We start from the raw sequence: 18,069 nt of genomic DNA on the forward strand, positions 1-18,069 counted from the left end.
CCAAGTATCATGGGGAACCTAGAAAAGGAGTGTGTGAGGCCCAGGCCCTGAAGGAACACCCTAAAATAATTCTGTCCAATTCTTTGGGGGTTTTAGGCTTGATCCATAACTTCCCCCAAGTGCCTCTCCAGTCCCAGTCCCTGAATATACAGTGGGTTCTTTAATCTGCTGTAGTTTCTGTTTGCAGTTGCAGTCATTCATCTTAAGGCCATTCTATTATATGAAAGTGAAGGTACAAAGTAGCTTGGCCCTGTGGCTGGGAGGAGCCTCAGACTCCTGGGGCTGTGGGGTTGACTGGCCTGACTCAGAATGGCAGAAAATTCTCAGAGGAGGCGGAGGTTCATTAGAACCTATTGGTACTTTTTTGGATAGTTGGAGAAAGGGTCAGATCCAGGTGGTTTTATGCAGGGGTCCCCAACCCCGGGGTCGCAGACTGGTTCCGGTCCATGGTCTGTTAGGAACCGGGCCATACGGCAGGAGGTAAGTGGTGAGCGAGCGCTCTAAGCTTCATCTGTATTTGCAGCCACTCCCCAGCGCTAGCATCTCCGCCTCAGCTCCACCTGAGATCAGCAGGCATTAGATTCTCATAGGAGCACCGGCCCCTGGTGCCAAAAAGGTTGGGGACTGCTGTTGTAGGGCATGAAACCAGGGCCAGTTTCATGGGCGTGCCACCTGTGAGCTGCACAGGGCCCCAAGCTTAGAAGAGCCTGTGCTTGGTTTAAAGCTCTGTTGTCACCATTTTGAAATTCTTAATAGTTTTTGAACAAAGGGCCCATTTTATTTTGCCTTTGGCAAATTACGTAGCCAGTCCTACGTGAAATTCATCTCATTTGGGGATCCCTCACTAAAAATAAAATCGACACAAAATAATAGATAAAATTAGGTACCAAGCCTGAGAAAGAACCCTGAAGAAACTTGAGTTCTATCGGCTTCACAGAAAACCTACCTCTGCATTGGGGGTGAGGGTACCACTGACCTCCAGCATGGTCTTCCAGCTGCAGCTGAAGGAGTCCTGGGGGTTCAGTGGATGGGGGTGTCAAGTTGACCCATTTTTGCTCCCCGTCAGGTCTCACCTTTGCTTTAACCAGAATAATTCCACTTTGTTCTGAATTAGCAATCGAGCTCGGGCTGTTTTTTTTTTTTGTGAGGGTCCCATGACTCACTTAGTTTGAAAACCACTAGTTAGACAAACCACATCATACCGGGCCTTTTGTTGTAAGGAATTGTCTTATTTCAGAGGGCCCCAGGTGACCCGCTGACTTGGGGTGTCTCCAAAGCCAGGTAATAATAGGCCGTGCTCTAATCTAAGGAGACTCTGCTGTATTTGCAGAGAGCTTTGAAATGTTCTGGGAAAAAAGCTGATCCGATCTGCAAGGTATTATATTCACAGAGAGAAAAGCCCTCCCAACTCTTTATAAAATGGATTAAGCCAGTTTCTAAGGGCTGCAGGTTTGTGTGATCTTAATCCCGCTCCTTACTCCTGATCCTCCACCTTCCTCCTTTGTTTCCAGGATCTGCACCTTCCTGGGCAGCCAGCCCTCCTCCCTTCCCCGCTCTCCCCGCAGGAAGAGCTGAGGGATGACCCCGCCCTCCCACCCACCCCACCAGGCGGTCCTTTTTCTGTGGGCGTGTTTCACATTCACGAGCTCTGATCTGATGGCGGGAAATCTGAACAAAATATGGTAATTATGGCATTGTGCATTCAGTGACTCAGACTGGAGAAGCAGATGGGAAAAGTTGTGGATCACAACCCCATGTGATATTTGACAGAATATCAGTCAAATATAGTTCACCCAGCATCATGTTTCTGTCAGTCCCTCTTAGCTAAAGTTAATGTAAAGTGACAAGAATGACATCAGCTCTTTTCAAAGGGGTAATACCTACTTCAGGGCTGCCCCCCTCAATGGATACCCACGCAGAGCCTTCCATAGTCAAAGGTGGCTTTTCTGAGGCGGGACCAGCTGTAGACCAGGAGACTTGAGCCACCATTCAAGACCTGTGTTGGTCAATGTGCTGGAGGTTCAGTCTATTTCACTCTGTTGAGTAAGGAAAGGGGTTGCCATGGGCACCAGCTTTCTGGAGAGGCCATCTTCACAAATAGGGGCTTCAGAACTGATAGCCCTGCCTCAGGGCTCAGGCAGAGAGAGCCATACTGAGGGATGAATACCCATGTATGAAAACAACAGTAGAAACGTCTCCCTGAGCCAGCACTGCCACCACTTGGAGTCTTATCAGTTGCTGATGAGCAGCTTCAGGCATGCTGTGTTGGATTTGTTCTTTCCTAATTTCTTCTATCTATGTACAAAGACTCAGAGAAAACTACAACCTCTGTGACTTATCAATCCCTCCAGCACTCGTGACTTCTAAGTTTGCTTCATGTAATGCCCCGGAGGGTGTTATCATCTTTACAGGAGATGATGGGTGCAGGAGCTCAACTCCACTCACCATCAAGTCAGCATGTCTGTCGGAAATCGAACGTGGAAAGCTGGCTTTGTTCCTCCATCTTTAAGCCAGGTAGACCCACCCACAAACCATGGGCTGCTCATCATTAACGATGAGCCCCGCCCCACTTTGCCATGACTGGTGACTCCCATTCACACTTCGAAACCCATCTCCTTGGTCACCTCTTCCTGAACTCATCCTCTTTGAAACTGTCGTTCACTTTCTCCCTAGAATACTCTCTGGGATTTGTATATACCTCTGTTTCTGCATTTATCACATGATTTCATAATCACTTTTTTTGCTTCTCAGATTTCCCTTTTCTGGTTATGATCACCAAGCCTTAATAAATATTACTGAATTAAAAAATTGAATTGTTTATTAAATAAGGTAATAGCCTGGTGACCTTATCCACCATAAATGTATAATTTTCCCAAACAGATCTACTTTTCCAGCTTGAGGTACTAAACATGGTCAGACCTCTTTTGTTTCTTAATTAGTTCTCATGACACTATACATTGGGAATCACCCCTGAGACCTCCTCTTTTTCCAGGGTCTGAGTAGGGTCATTTGTCCAAACTCCCAAACTCTCTCTTCCTTTACGTTGACCTCTCCAGTCCCTGGATGTCTTTTCCTGTTCTTCCAGCCCATTAATTTACCTGAGACCTTCCAGATACGTTAGAGGGATCCCAGAAATGGTGGTCTTCAAAAGGGAAGAAATGGGGGTCTAGTTTTTTCTTTTTTCCCAGGAGATTCTTTGGTTCTTGTGTAACTTTGCCTACTTCCCCCTCAGCGATCAGCCCTGCATACCAAGAGGCTTGGTACCAGAGAAACAGCCTTTGAGGGCCGTACAATGTCTGTTTCCCTTCCCTGCATGGCAGTGGCTGCCTTCTCAACTTACATATGCCCCTCAAGAATTTCATCCCTAAATAGTAAGTCCTGCCCCAAGATGGCTGGTGAAATTTTTAACTTCCTCTACTTTGTTCATCCAAGACAAATGAGTCTGTTCTCTGCCCTCAAAGAGTTGTTACTTTCATTTGGGAAAAGTCTGGGAAAATGGAAACCTGAGGTCTTTTTGCTGGCCCCTGCCTTACGCACACTTTGCAACATGGAGGTCTTCTGCTTCTTGGAGTATAAAGGGTATGAAAAGATTCTTTGGCTCATGCATTTGGGAGATCAGTGGCCCTGTCGTCACGGCAACTGTGTCATCAGGGCATCTCTTGTACCTGACAGCATGAGGTGGGGCTCTGTGTCTGGGGTTGCCTGAGAGTCATCCTTGCCCAATCCTTAATGCCTCCAATTCCAAGGGCTCCTCACTGAAGGAGAAAACTGAAGATCAATGGCACCCCTTCCCTGGGGCTCACAAATGGCTAATTAATTAATTATACCTGGCCACACAAAGAACTGATTGGGCGGGTGCTCACAGGGCAGAACTACTAGCGGCTGACAGGCAAGGGATTGGGAGAGCTGAGCCAAGAAGTCACTTCCTCCTTAGTGTGAATAAACAGCATGGTGACAGATGATTACTAGAATTAGTGGGGTGATCACATTGTAAGGTATAAAAGTGCCGAATCACTATATTGTACTACCTGAAATTAATACAGCTAACATAAAATTATATACCAACCACATTTAAAAAAATATTGGTCCCTCAGTCACACAGTCACGTTTCAAGCTCAATTGCCACACAGTATTACACAGCACAAATTAGTTCTATTGGACACCATCATGGAAAGTTCTGTTAGATAGTGTTGTTCTATTATCAGTAATGTGTGCTCATGGCCATCCTCACATCCCTCCTGCTTGTGCATATGTAAGTACTTCCCTACCACCCAGGGCAATGAGGTGTCTATTTCTATGACGTGACTTACTATGGCCCTTCCAGGGAATTGTATTTCAAGAGGAGATCTAACTGCATAGGAGAGCTCTGATAATGAGATTCAGGCCACACGTGCCAGGGGAAAGACCTCCCTCCCCCCCACAAAGAAACAGGATGAAAGATGATTTGCTTATTGGGGGCGTTAGGGCAGGGTGTAAGCCCTCCAGCCCATGAGGCAGGTTAGCATTATGCCAGGCTCCGCCTTGGACCATCTTCTGTTCTCCGGAAAGGACACCAGGGTCCCCACGTCTGCCCTCTGTGGAGCTCCATCCTAGGTGAACCTGGAGTGGGTCCCAAGAGAAATGGTCTTGCCTTCCCTCCCTCTTGCCTTCCCTCCTTCTTGCCCTCCTCTGGCCCCGCCCTCGGGAGTCCTGAAGTTCTGAGAGCTCTATTCCCAAGGAGCTCTCAGAAAGGTGAGGCCACCTCCTCTCCTGTACATGGGTCACTATGCCTTCTGGGGAAAAGGTGCTGAAATTATTTCTCCGGAGCCAGGCATTGGTTAAATTCAGGCGGGCTCTCTTTTTCAGTGGGAGAATTCAGGACCCAGGAAACAGGTAGGGCAGGTGGCTCACCACAAGCCCTGCCCAACCTTGCTACCTATGCCAATCTGAACCAGCCAATGGGAGAAGGCTTGGCCACTCAGACTGCAGCCAATCAGCAGGCGAGGTATGCACATGCTCAGTCTGTCTGGCTGGGCCTTTTTCTTGTGAGTAGCTAGGACAGAAGAGCCTCAGTCAAGGTCATGCGTTAGGTTGGTCTTGACTCCACCAATGCCCAGAATTGCACCAGGTAGTGGCTGCTGGTGTGGGAGGCCTAGTTCCAGCCACTTCCTCCTGAAGCCAAGCCCCATGGCCTAGCAAGACCCTGCAGAACAGGGACAGAATGGTGGGCTCTAGTCACCATTCCTCAAACAACTCCCCCTCCCCACAGGGCTCTCTTTGAATTTGCCCTTTTCCTTCCAGCAGGGAATAATGAAAATGAACTTGCCATTTTCCTGAATGGACATATTTTATGGCTGACTCAGACTCTTCTAGAGCTAGTATTAGTGGGAACGAAGTGAAACCGTAGCAGGAAGAGGAACAAAAGTGTTCTTATTCTCTGAGATGGAACTCCAAAGTACATTTTGAGCATAAAAACCTATTCGATGGTTCCTCTTGCCTTTAAAAACTTGAAACCCCAAAACGATAAAAACCGTGTAGTCATTGTGGTGTCATTAAAAACAATGACAATTCAAAGCAGCACGTTTCCATTTCTCAAGACTTCGTACCGCACCATGTGGTGAGGGGGAAAACGAGAGCACGCTTGACTCCGGGATGTCAAGTTCTAGGTTTTCTATGGTTCAATGTGTTTTTCAATTATAAAAAGAATAACACGAGGTATTTGGAAAACAGGAGAAATTAATGATTAATTTTATTTCCCCCTTCTTTACATGACCTCACAGCATCTTACAATGACAAGAAACACACTTCAAATCTGGTGCTCAAGTTCAACCCCAGTTTGGAAGTTAAGATGAAGACTTTGCAATCATTTCTTTGGAAGGGAGAAACGGGGAAGAAAGAAAGAAGAGAGAGGTAAGGGACTGGTGTTTGCAGAGGCGGACGAACTGAGCAGCACCAGCAAATATCACATCTGGAAGTGACCCCCCAGGGAGGACTTGTCCAGAGGTTCTCAGACCTTTTATTTGTCTGTCTCTCATCTATATCTATCCGTTTGTCCATTCATCCATCATCTATCTATCTATCTATCTATCTATCTATCTATCTATCTATCTATCATCTATCTATCATCTATCATTCTCTATTATCTATCTATCTATCTATCTATCATCTATTCATCTATTATCCATCATCTGTCCTATCTGTCATTTTCTTCGTCATCTATCGTCTATCATCTATCATCTACCTATCATCTTTCTCTTTCATTTATTCTATTTCATCTATCGACATTTATTCTTTATTATTTCTCTCTCTCTTCTTTCTCTTTCTTTATTCTCTCTCACGGCTATATATATCTCTATCATCTATCATCCATCTATCACGGCAGAACCCTGTTTTTCACCCCAAGTGACATCTTAAGCAAAAGCACAATACCTAAAAGCAATAAAAATGGTGCCTGACAGAGCCCCATGCCTTGTCCTTCCTCCAGCCCTCCTCCTCCTGAACACCCCAGGCTCCTCAACGCACCGTCTGAAAACTAGAAATGTCATCCAACTCCTGAATATGCTGATGAGGAAAGCGAGGTACTGAGCAGGGGAGTAATGCACTGGAAGAGTTGGAAGGTCTCTCCAGGGTGACGTAGTAAAGACCTAGCAGAGATGGATCTAGAAACTTGGAAATGACGTATGGTGGGGGCAGGTGACAGTGGAGGTGGTGGTGAAACAGCTGACTCTGAGGTGACCTTATGGGGTGTGACAATGTGGATTGTGTAGGGCATGGTTCCAGGAGGCTGGAGACCCTATAGGTTCCCCCTGTCCCTTCACTGCTCCTCACTAGCTGCTCCAATTCTGACGTCCCTCTTGAGCTCAAGGCACATCGGGATAACTCTACACGTGGATGGATACGACTTAAAATTTTGACCCAGGGACAAAAGAATAAATACAAATGTCAGCATCTTTAGAAAGCCTTCCAATCACGAGTTTAGAGCACCACTGCAAATTTGTTGCATACGATTCTCCATTCACATTCCACGGCATTGCTAATCAATCACAGCACCTTTTCCTGCCGAGCCTACGAACAACCTCAAAATTATTTGCAGCACAGCACTCAAACAGCTATCACCAATTAATCAAGAGCTGTCCCTTAGGATGAGATCTCTTGGCTCATCCTGGTTTGTGACTGTTAAACCAAACTCATTATCTCTTGTCCCCTGACATCATGGCCACACACTTTGACAGCCTGCACCTCAAGAGGAGAAGCCTGGAACTGTATTTCTCAGAATCCTTTCCCTGTGCAGCTCAAGTGGTAGTCCTCCAATGAGAGGCACTCCTGCAAAAACTGGAGGTCGGGGAGGAGAACTGCTGTCTTCTCTGGTGGTAGCTGCAACTAGACGCCTGGGCAAAACTCAGTCTCTTGAGAATTACGTGCTCTGGGGTCTCAGGATGCTGAGGTTGGTGGTGGCAGCAACTGCCGAGATTGCTGGGTCCTTTGCAGCTTCCGGGTGAGCTCCTGTAAATGACCCACTTCCGGCAGCTGCTGGCCTGACTTTTGTTCTCCTAGGCCTTTCAGCAATCGTCCAAGGCTCCGATTCTCTGTGTTAGAACCCTTCCTACTTAGAACACCTAGAGTGGCTTCCATTTTCCTGACCGACGCCCCTGGCAGCTATAATAACATCAACACCTTGAGGGCAGGGAACAGGACTTGGCAGCAAGATGGACCTTCCTCACCTTGCTGAACACGAGAGGCGGATTCTTGTCGAGGTTAGCCTTCCTGTTTTTTACGTTATTTTTGTGGTCCGCCTACACAGAATGCAGAAAAGGAAGCGATGGGAAGGAAAGTTCCAAAGAATCAGAATAATGGCATTATGGAATTCGGAGCCGGAAAGACCTTTGTACAGAAACACGTGGGTTGTTTTCATTTTACTGTTGGGCTCAGAGAGGAGAGTTATGAGCACTTCGTCCCGGATCTGGAGCTAGAATCCAGGCCTGCTGACCCAGACCAGATCTGGTCTTTGGCCCCTAGCGTCTCAAACAAGGGGATTCATGTGAACTTCCAAGTAAGACACAGTCAAGTATCCCGTAACAGGCTGGCTATTTCGATGTGAGGTAGTACACACTCGGCTGTAAAAGGAAGCCAAGGTGAGTGGAGCGATCAGATCTGAGTTCTCAACTCTGCCCAGGGGAGAGGAAAGCAGCATGGGGCAGGTCTCATGACAGCATGAGAACAGGAAAACCACATTGCCCTAATCCTAACCCTACCATGGAACCCTATCACATTTCTGTCTATTAATAGGCAACTCATCTTAAAGAAATCCTTGTTTCTGTATCCAATTGTTGGAAAACATGTCATGGAATTACAATGAATAGTGTTGCTTTATTACTGTAATCATCCCCTTGCCTCCTCTGGCCTTGGGGTCGTGGGCTATATCAGATCAGATTCCTAGTGGCAAGCAACTGATTTAACAGAGAAGGAATTTTTGGAAGGTTACTGGGCAGCAACAGAATTACCAGGAAGGCAGGAGAACTGTACTCGGAAACCATGCCCTAGACAGTGGGGGCCCCAGGACATGGCCAAACCCAGCTGCGTGAGCACCGACCTGCGCATGGCCCCTGGGTGCTGCTCCCCCTTCCGGTGCAGCTGCCTCTGAGAGTGGCTGTGGCTGCTGTGGGCACTCTCAGAATGGATTCTTCACCACCTTTCTATTTTGAGATGCCCGCTCCAGATTCATCGTCCGCTTGGGGGATCTGGAGAGGCCAGATGCCCACTTTTCCCTGATCCCAAGCAGCTAGAGGGGTCCGCTAATGGGTTTTGATGCCAGGTGGCCACATAACCAGTGTCCACTGCAGGTGGTGTGGCTCCAGAGCCCCCTCTTCTCTCAGTCTAGGCTCACTTCCTTTAACCTGGATGCCTGAAAGCCCACATTAATGGGGGTTTTCTGGACTTAGGGCTTTGCCGCCTATTAAAAAATAGAAAGACCGAGTCTTTCCATCACTTTTTCAAACTCAGTGTGAATGAGCAGCCATTGTTTTTTTGTTTTTGTTTTTCCAGAACTCCCAGTCTAGCCCTCTTCCATAGATGCGGCACTAACATTTTTGTGAAACACACCTTATGGTGAAATGTCACCCACCTGTTAGCCCCTGGGGAAATGACCCCTTGCTTCCTCGGAGGCGGAGACCTGGGTGGGGAGAGGGTCACAGCTGTCGTTCCTCAGCCCTGGGACAGTCCTGGGGTAAAGACCGGCCCACCAAGGACACGAAGCCTACACACGCCCTCCTGAGCAGTTTTCCGAGCCTTTGGCAACTCAGTTTGGCGCTGGCCAAGGTGGCCACATATTCCTGTCGTCAACACCACTATTAGCTGCCAGTTTCTATTTATAGCACAGTTCCTAGGTGCCGGGCAGTGCACTAAGCGTCTAACCCAAATTAGCTCATTTAATCGTCTCCACTTGACGAAGAAGATGACTGTTTCCTAAAGCCACACAGCCAGCTTGGAGCTGGGATTTGAACCCAGGCAAAACCAGTCCCTTCCCACTATCCTAGGCTCTTTCCCCAAAACCTAGGCCCCATCCCAACTCCCACATATCCTGTACTCAAAGAAATAGAGACATGTAGCTAATTCCCAGCCACAGATATTTCTAAAGTCATATTTGGGGGCTTTTATTTCTTAAACTAATTTGTATTTAACATATTCGATATTTAGGGTGTCCAAGGGTCCAGATGTTCCGAGAACCAGCCAAGTCTTAGCGTACCAGCCTGCCTGACCGCTAGGGGTTGGACCCTCTCAGAGAGGCAGGCAGCAGGGCATCTGCCCAGGGGGTCTCTCAGTGGGTAGAGAGGAAGGGACAGAATCTTTCTAAGGACCCATTAAGTGCTGGGAAGGCACCAGCAGCTTTTTGTATGTTGGCATCGTGGTAATAAATGAACTGACCGAACAAGAAAAGCAAAGGCTATTTATTCCGAGCTTGCTGCAGCAAGGGAGGCAGTCCTCATCACTTGCATTTTGACAGAGACTCGAAGGCAGGCAGACGGTGGGAAAGCTTTTAGTGGAAAAAAGGAAGCTTCACGTGTGCCATGATTGGAGGCTGTCGGGCTGGGGAAGCTGGAGGCGGGCTAATAGAAGCCTGGCCGCCTGTGTGGTTAGTTAGGGGAGCATGTTCGGCTTTCTCTGGTTGGTCCTAAGTTGGAAGCAGGGACAAAAATTAGAGAAGTTGCCAGTTATTAATCCAGTCCTGGGTATTTGGGGTCTACTGTTACAGAAATTGTTGTTTGGCATCCTGGATCATCACTAGAGACAGCAGCCTGGCTTCGCGCGTCCGATTCATAACAGACCGGCTTCCTGGGCTGATTATGGTGGCTGCAGGTTGTGGGTCAAAGTTCTGTTGTTACATGTGGTTCAGCCATTGTGCTTCTGTATTTTCGGTCTTTCAGCACTGAGTCCCCACAGCAGCCTATCTTACAGATGAGGAAACTGAGGCCCAACTCAGTCAAGTAACAACATACTTGAACTCCCTCATCTGGGTATGAGCAGCCAGGCCTGCCTGATCCTTGATCTCACATTTGTTCCCTCTTGAATCCATTCCCACACACCAGCCAGTGATCCTTAAAGACATACTGTCAGATGGCATCATTCCCTGGCTTAAAACCTCCCATTGCCACTCCCTTTTTCTCTTAGAATAAGATCCAGCCTCCCTCTGAGACCCACCAGCCTGCAGATTCAGCCCTGCCCACATTTGGGGTCTCACCTCCTCCCCCAGGCTCCTCCAGGCTCCACTCCAGACCCCAGGGCTCCTCCCCAGGGCTCCTCCCCAGGTCTCCAGTGACTCAACGTCTTCCCACCTCAGGGCCTTCGCTCTCGCCTGCCTTTCCCTGGCCTGGGACTCTTTCCCTGGTCCTCAGCATCCTTCAGGACACAGCTCAGGCGTCACTGCCTCGAGCCCAAGCAGCTGCCCCTGCAGGTCAGGACCTCACCATCCCTTCATCACCTGAATGGCGCTTCTCACGATCCGAGTCGTTTGTGGATTACCTGCCCTCACTACCAGACTGACAGCTCCGTGAGGACTGGGCATTGACTTGCCTTGTTTGTTGTGTTCTCAGGGTCTGGCCCGTAGTAAGTGCTCTCTCCATGATGGCCGGCAGCTCAGTAAATATCCTGTGAATGAATGAGTGAGTGAGTCTTTGCTTCCTTCCTCCTGTGGCTGCTCTTCATATTCCGGAGATGGTGCTCCAGTTCCCCCAACACCCCGTCACTGAGGGAAAGGATGACAGGCAGAGCCAGCTTCAGGTTGTGCCTGTGTTAGCTGCCTGTGGCCTCCCTCTTTGGGGTGAGCCAGGCAGTGACTAACCAAGTAGCTCTCAGGGGAGAAAGTGGGGTGCTTCCAACAGCAGGTGCCCAAAGTAACTGAGAGTCAGATGCAAAATGGATGGGCAGAATGACCTACTGGACCCTTCCAAACGCTGGTGACAACCCTCCAAAGTCAGTTTTACCATTATCCACATGTTGCAGTCTGTGAAATGAGGCTCAGGGCAGTTAAGGAATTTGTCTGGAGGCCCCAGCTAGTGAGAGGCCAAGTTCGGATTTAACCCAGATCTGACCGTCTCTAGAGTCACACGCTTCTGCCGGATGCCTGGGAGCAAGGTGAGCTGCCCAGTGTCCCAGGCCTGCTCGTCCACCCCTCCTGCCCCTCTGGTTCCTCCTGGGCCCTCCTTCTTGCCCTTGAAGCTCATTTCAGGCTGCTGTCCCCTGGTGGGAGTAGTGATGGGTCACTGAGCTCCTCCCCCTCCTCCCCACCTTCCTTCAGCCCTGTGTTACTATGAGGGGGGTGTCTGTAGGGGGTTTCAACAAAATATTGGACACACTAAATACAAATTAGTTGAGGAAAGAAAATCTGTGCTATGGGATCGTTCTCAGTTGTAATCTCTACAGCACACATGACATAACGTTATGCAGTTTATAAGCACTTTTGATTTTCAATAACTCAAATTTGCTTCCCAGGTGGCACCCCATTCTGGTGTTCGCTCGGCTGTCTGGGCGGCTTCCTGCTCTAACCCCAGGGGATATGAAGGCTGTCCCAGGGCCTCCTGGGGATTCTCTCCCTTACCTGGGCCTCATTTGGGAGTAGAATGGGCAGGCAAGTTGGGGTTCTGGCCTTGGAGCCCTTGCCCCAGACTTCTCGTGTCTGTCCTTGTCCAGGGCAGGGCTGGTCCAGGCCCCACGAGCACAGTCATAGAGCGCTAGGCAGAGGGAGAAGCACTCAGTGCCATGGCCAGGTTGTTGAGCTGTGTACCTGAGCCTTAGCATTGCAAAGCCAGGAGCATGGATTCAGTTCCTCAATGCTGCATGGCTCCAGCCTCAGATCCCTGGCCTAGGCCTGGGGTGGGCTGAGGACTCCCTGACACCTATATCTCCGGGTGCTCGCGCCCTTTCCTTCTCTACTGCCACCCTCAGATGGCTTCATCTCAGGATGACCTAGCGGCAAATCAAATTCAGATGGTTCATCTGATCCTATTGCTTGGAAGGCAAAACCAAAGTCTCTGCAGAGACCCCAAATACCACTTTAGGAATATCTATGGCTGGGAATTATCTATATATTTCTAGGTACATGGCTGTGACAGAGCTGCTTGTCCTGAGGCCCCAAGACCAGCAACTGCTCCTGGGGAGCCACTCTATTTACAGCCTTCCAAACCAAGTCCTCTTATTTTGAAGGGCAGCAAACTGAGACCCAGAAGGGAGAGCAACTTGCTCAGGGTCCCACAGCTGTTCTCAGAGCCAGGAGCAGAACTCAGGATTTCTGAGGCCCAACGTGGTACTCTCTCCATGATGGCTAGCCGTTCTGATTTAGAAGTGGTGGGTGAGTCCCACTTAATGACCTCTGAAAATCAGGGAGACAACTGGGTGTGGCCTTCAGGACCCACGTCAGTAAGGTGGGCAATGAAGGGGTGGCTTTGCGGCATCCTTAACCATCCCCGTCTAAAGCCTCCCACCCTCTCCCCACCAGGTTCTTGATTTGCTTCTACTGCTTCCTCTGCAGCAGACTTGTCCTGAGACTGTTTATTCACCTGAAGTAGTATTCCAACTCAGGGGATAAAGCCAGGACAGTGGAGTCCCTGTGTCAGCTGGAAACCACTGGTCCCTCTATCCCTTTCGATGGTCTATCTATCCAAAGTTAAATGCATTTCATTTTGCAACTGAAAACTGACTCCCGTTTTAGGTCCACCATGGGAAGAGACAAACTCAAGTCATGCTACACATGGCCTGATTCCAATCTTGAAGGCATGTTGGTTTGCGCTGATGTCACCCAACCAAGATTTGACACGAAACTACAACAGAAAGCTGGGAGGAATTTGCTGTGAGGATAGAGGAGAGAAAAGCTGAAGTTCTGTTTTATGTTATTGGAGAGAAGAGCACGTGGGGCACAGGACCGAAAATCAGGAAACTGCTGTTCTATTCTTGGCTCTGCAATGAGCTTGCTGTGTGCCCTTGGGCAGGTCACTTCCCCTCTCTGAGCCTCAATTTCCTCATTTTATGAAACCAAGTGGAGGATCTCCAAGGCTCCTCCTTTCACTTCTAAAGAGCCCATGATTCTAGCTTGGCCCCGGACCCTGGGTGAAGAAATCAAAGACTCGGTTTCATTTCATAACTTGGGCCCCTCAGCACTTCCCAGTTGGGGCTGGGAACAGGACCAGGCACTCACTGACCAAGCTAATCTGAGTTTCAGGGAGGTGGCCAGCAGCCCCTACGGGCAAAACCTCACCCAAGAAAAGGATAGCCAGATGCAGGCGGGACACAAGCTTAGTCCTGCCACCCAAGGGCTGTGATTGGCACCCACGCATGGATGTTCATTCAGACTGGAGCTTCAGCTTTTGGAGGCTCGAGTGTCATTAGCCGCTGTTTTTGATCAATGGAAAACAGCGAAGGCAACAAATAATAACATCTATTTACTGGCAAATTTCAGTCGTTTGTGGCATTTAATTAGCATAATTGACCTGCGCTGGAACTTTTTCTCCACCTGAATTTAAAAATACGTCACTACCCCCACACCCTAATAGATCTGAGAAATTTTCTTTTTTTTAAAAAATGAGGTTTTAACTAAAGCCCAATATCAAAACACCATATAATACTTTTATCTCATTGAAGACATTTGATGCTTATTAAAATATGATTGCTTTAAGGCTTATTTTGATTTTTTGCCCAAGAGTGTATTCAGAGCCTCACTGCTCAGATAATAACAAAGAAACCTTAAACATGAAAAAAAACACACATGAAAGGTAATATGTTCCCCATTAGTCCCAGTATCATTTCCCCAGGATTACTGCTTTCCAAATATAGCATTAGTTTAAAAATAAAAGGCCGTTTACAGTAATGGGACACTTGCTACCTCGTCGGAGCATATGGGCCCTCCGAGAGGCTTGCACGACAGCTTCATTAAGCGGGAATGGCAAGGGAGACGGCTGGCTTGAAAAGACCCCAGCATGCCTCCTCGAAGGCCCCCACAGCTAGGCCACCTATCCTGACCCAAGGCCTGTGTCTAACAAGCTTCTTCATTCTTCTTTCAGAATTGTTTTTTTGTGCTTTGTTTCTTCCAGGGATGAAAACTTTTTTTTTTTGGAAATTGTCTAGTAATCAATGGGGCCCCAGCCAGGGAAGAGAAGCGACATCCTGGAACTCTGCAATCTGAGTGGGGTTTCAGGGTCATTTCAGTCCAGAAGATTCAGGGTCAGCAAAACTGCAGATGGGAAGATTTAAGTCATTCAGGAAGCTCATGTGTATAAGCTTGGTTTATTTGACCCATACAAACAATATATATATATATTTTAATATATATATATATATATTTTTTTTTTGCTAAGGTTAGCTCAAGCCCATTTTCAGTTGGATGAACTAATCTAGCTAAGGGACAAAAGAGTCGTGTGCATAGGAGGGCTCTCTCAAGTGCAGTGAGGGCTGCTCCATTTTGCTCCCCGGGGCTGGCCTGCATTGGGCACCCACCGGAAGCCGCCGGCCGTCTGAGGGCCCCTGAAGAGACTCACGTTGCATATTTGCTATTTTGGTCCAACAATGCAGGTCCCTTCCGGTTTTGGGAGCCCGTCTCCTGGCACTTGTCAGGCTCGCAGCTTCGAGAGGCCTCAGAGAGCCAGGAAGCAAGCTTCCAGCCCGAAGGGAGAGAGGAGCTCTCCTAGTTTTAAATCCCCAACTAAATGCCAACCATACCTTGTTGTCAGCAGAGAGGGAAAGATCAAGAGGGAGCGAAGGAACAGGATGGAGAAGGGGTAACGAGAGCTAAAATTTATTGCCCTGAAGCTCGCATTCTCCCCAGAGGCCAGTGGCATCGCCCACTGAGCGGAGGGCTCTGCTCCACCAGGCACTGTCTTCGCCACAGGGAGAATTCTTTGCATGGAGCCAGTTACAGGTTGGTCAGGTTTTGGAACGGTCAGAATTTAGACTTCATTGTCTGACCTTGTCCAGTTACTGCTCCTGATGCTGTAAATTCTCCCTTCAGGCCAAGAATTGCTCTTTCCCCTTCATATTCCTAGACCAGGGGCTGACCCAGAGCAGGCAGTCAGCTCGAGTGAACTGAGAGAACAAGGCCCTGTGGGTAAGAGTCTCATGAAAAGACCAGGGGCCTTGATGGCGGAGCCAGTTCTAGGGTGGTTGCTCCTGTGAGAACTATGAGAACTGCTTCCATTTCTTGAGCACTAACTGTTGCCCCAGTTCAGAGCTCAGCACATTACATGGTTCTCTCACTCAGCCCTGACTGCAGGTAATTTGCCATGCCTAACTTGCGGGGTGTAGGGAGGTTGATTTCCTAGCTTCAGCTCACACAGCTCGTAAGGGGGCCAGCAGCCTGGCTCCTGCACCTGGGCCTTGGCCACCATGCTGAACCGCCTCCCTTACTTCCCATGGGCTTGTAGCCATGTGCTCCCAACAGTGGCTCAAAAGCTCCTTGGAGAGGTATAGAAGATGGAGTCAGTCCCTTTGGAACAATGCTTAACTTGGTGTCACTGCATTTTCCTCGGGACTCTCCTTCCTTGGGAGATGATCAACATCACAAGAATTGAATATGTACTCAGTACCAATAGGTTCTGAGTACACTGTTTCTAGCACTTTGATGCCCCAAGGAGAAATACAGGTCAGTCCCAGCCTTGATTCCTGGGAGAGAACGGACAAAGTGCCACAGTAAATGTTCAAAGAGTAGGGTAGTTGCCAAGGATTTGTATCAGAAAATGGAGGAGCTGAGATTCACTGTAGAGATTATAGCGTCTTGATCATTAATCTACAGGTGGAGAAACAGAGGTGTAAAGAAGGATAGCAATTTGTCCGGAGTCATCCAGATAGTTTATAACAAAGGTGGGGTCAGAACTCAGAGGTCTCCACATTCCTAGAGTCTTATTCATTCCTCATCTACAGTGGCGGATGAGATGGAGAGGAAACGGTGGTTGGCAAACTTTTCGAGGAACTAGGGACTCGAGTGGGACCTTGAAGAAACAGAAGCAGGCTACTGGGGAGGGAATGTGAGGACCCTGCAGTAGAGGAAGTGGGGTGCATAGGACATGGGGTGTGCAGACATGGTGGGCTGGATGGTTGATAGATTGCATCCCCTAAATCAACTCTTACCGATGAATAGGGACTGCAGGGGACTCTGGGACAAAAGAGAGCCAGGATCAATTAGCAATGTCAACCAGGACAGTGGGGGGAAGGAAGCGACCTCCTGCTTGCCTGCTCGTCATCCCTGGCATAAGGTGCACTTAAAGGACAGTAACACGTGTTAGCTTTTTTGACCTCCTGATTCGGGGTCACAGCTAGTTTATTAATTTCTCTTTCTTGGACAATTTCCTGCTCACTCTGACTCATCGAGTGCCGATATCAGCACATTTCCCGCATCTGTTCCATGGGACCCATCACCTGCCAAAGCCAGAGACCCTGCAGGGGAGGCATTGGGTCCAGCAGTCATAGTGGGGTGTGGGCAGGGGGCAAGCGCAGCTGCCCAGCTCCACAGGCCCGCGGAAGAACCTCTTGTCTCATGCATTTCAAATGGGCCCCCACGGCCACTGCCAAGAGATGCCACATTCCTGCTGAGTCAGAGCCACTGCAGACTCGGTTCACTTGTAATGAGTGAGATTTTCCAGGAAACGTTACCATAGTGGACATGGGGGCTACCCAGGTAAAGAAGAGGACAATCGAAAAGCCAAAGGTTATGTCTTTCGATCTAAGTGTTGGCTTTGAAATATTCAGCACTCCCCTGGAACCAGCTTGAGTCAGTGCTGTCCTTCATTCAGCTGAGAAAGAGAAAAAGTCAGCCCAACAGGAAGGAGCCTCTGGGCTGCTTGGTGGGAGATCTGTGGGGCCCTTTGGCTAAAATGGATGAAGCACAGGTGAGAGCCTGATGCAGAGAGGCCCGGGGCTCAGGCGGGTACCAGCCCCCTCGGTCTATAGTCTACACGGTCCTTCTCCAGCCAGAGCGGAAGCCCCGGCCAGCCAGTGTGGCAGAATGAGACTTCCCGGTTGGTGGCACTTTTCATGTCTCACATGGTATGTTTTTCCACCTTGTAAGTGTAATCTGACTTACCATCCTGGAAGGCTTGGTGGTGTGGTGTGGCAGGCGTGTATGGGGGCATGGGAGGCGGTTGAACTTGCCCCACATCAAACACGCCTTGTCCTCCATTCGGGAGAAAACCCTAGCCATTCTCCCACAGATTCTGAGGGCATTTGATTGTCTAGAACACATCAAACAGCCTAAGTCTCCCTTGTAAAAGTTTTACAAGAAAATCATTGAAGACCAGGCGAGCCATCCTTTTCCTCTCCTCCTCCTTAAATTCCGAAGCCCAGCCGATATTCCCCATTCCCACACTCCGGCGTTGGTCGGCCAGCGAGAGCGAGAACGGCGGGAACCTCGGCCCTAGCATCATTACACTTGCAGGCCACGGCTTGTGGGATCTAGTGATTTGGACATATTTTATTTAACCAGCTTAGTAAAAGGTAATATTCAGCAGCTGTGATCTATAGCAGAATTACAATTTTCAGGGTCAAGGAGGGATTTTGATATTAGGAGGTTGGGCAGAATTGCTATGAAATCTCATGAGCTGTCTTTAAAAATAAATG

The 18,069-nt window shown here is 48.7% G+C and overlaps 1 protein-coding gene and 1 long non-coding RNA gene across 5 annotated transcripts in view; one reads left to right on the forward strand and one right to left on the reverse strand.

Moving 5' to 3' along the window:
• The first annotated feature begins 328 nt into the window (after window positions 1-328).
• On the forward strand, window positions 329-11,949 carry LOC120609092 (uncharacterized). 4 transcript variants are annotated; one of them, XR_005654667.1, is made up of 4 exons: window positions 4,881-4,984; window positions 5,760-5,889; window positions 6,464-7,733; window positions 10,814-11,949. It is a non-coding gene; the product is annotated as an uncharacterized LOC120609092 (long non-coding RNA). The 4 variants fall into 4 exon arrangements; XR_005654666.1 differs by lacking the exon at window positions 4,881-4,984 and adding an exon at window positions 329-480 and having other exon boundaries at window positions 6,464-11,949; XR_005654664.1 differs by having other exon boundaries at window positions 6,464-11,949.
• Window positions 10,977-18,069, reverse strand: part of VTI1A (vesicle transport through interaction with t-SNAREs 1A) — a 348,076-nt gene continuing 340,983 nt past the window's right edge. Inside the window, exon 9 of the mRNA XM_039871209.1 lies at window positions 10,977-11,121. Within this exon, the coding sequence (XP_039727143.1) occupies window positions 10,992-11,121 (130 nt within the window). The 3' untranslated portion in view covers window positions 10,977-10,991. The remainder of the gene's footprint in view (window positions 11,122-18,069) is intronic.

The sequence above is a fragment of the Pteropus medius genome, unplaced genomic scaffold, assembly GCF_902729225.1.
Source record: "Pteropus medius unplaced genomic scaffold, Ma_sr-lr_union100, whole genome shotgun sequence".
Classification (NCBI taxonomy): domain Eukaryota; kingdom Metazoa; phylum Chordata; class Mammalia; order Chiroptera; family Pteropodidae; genus Pteropus; species Pteropus medius.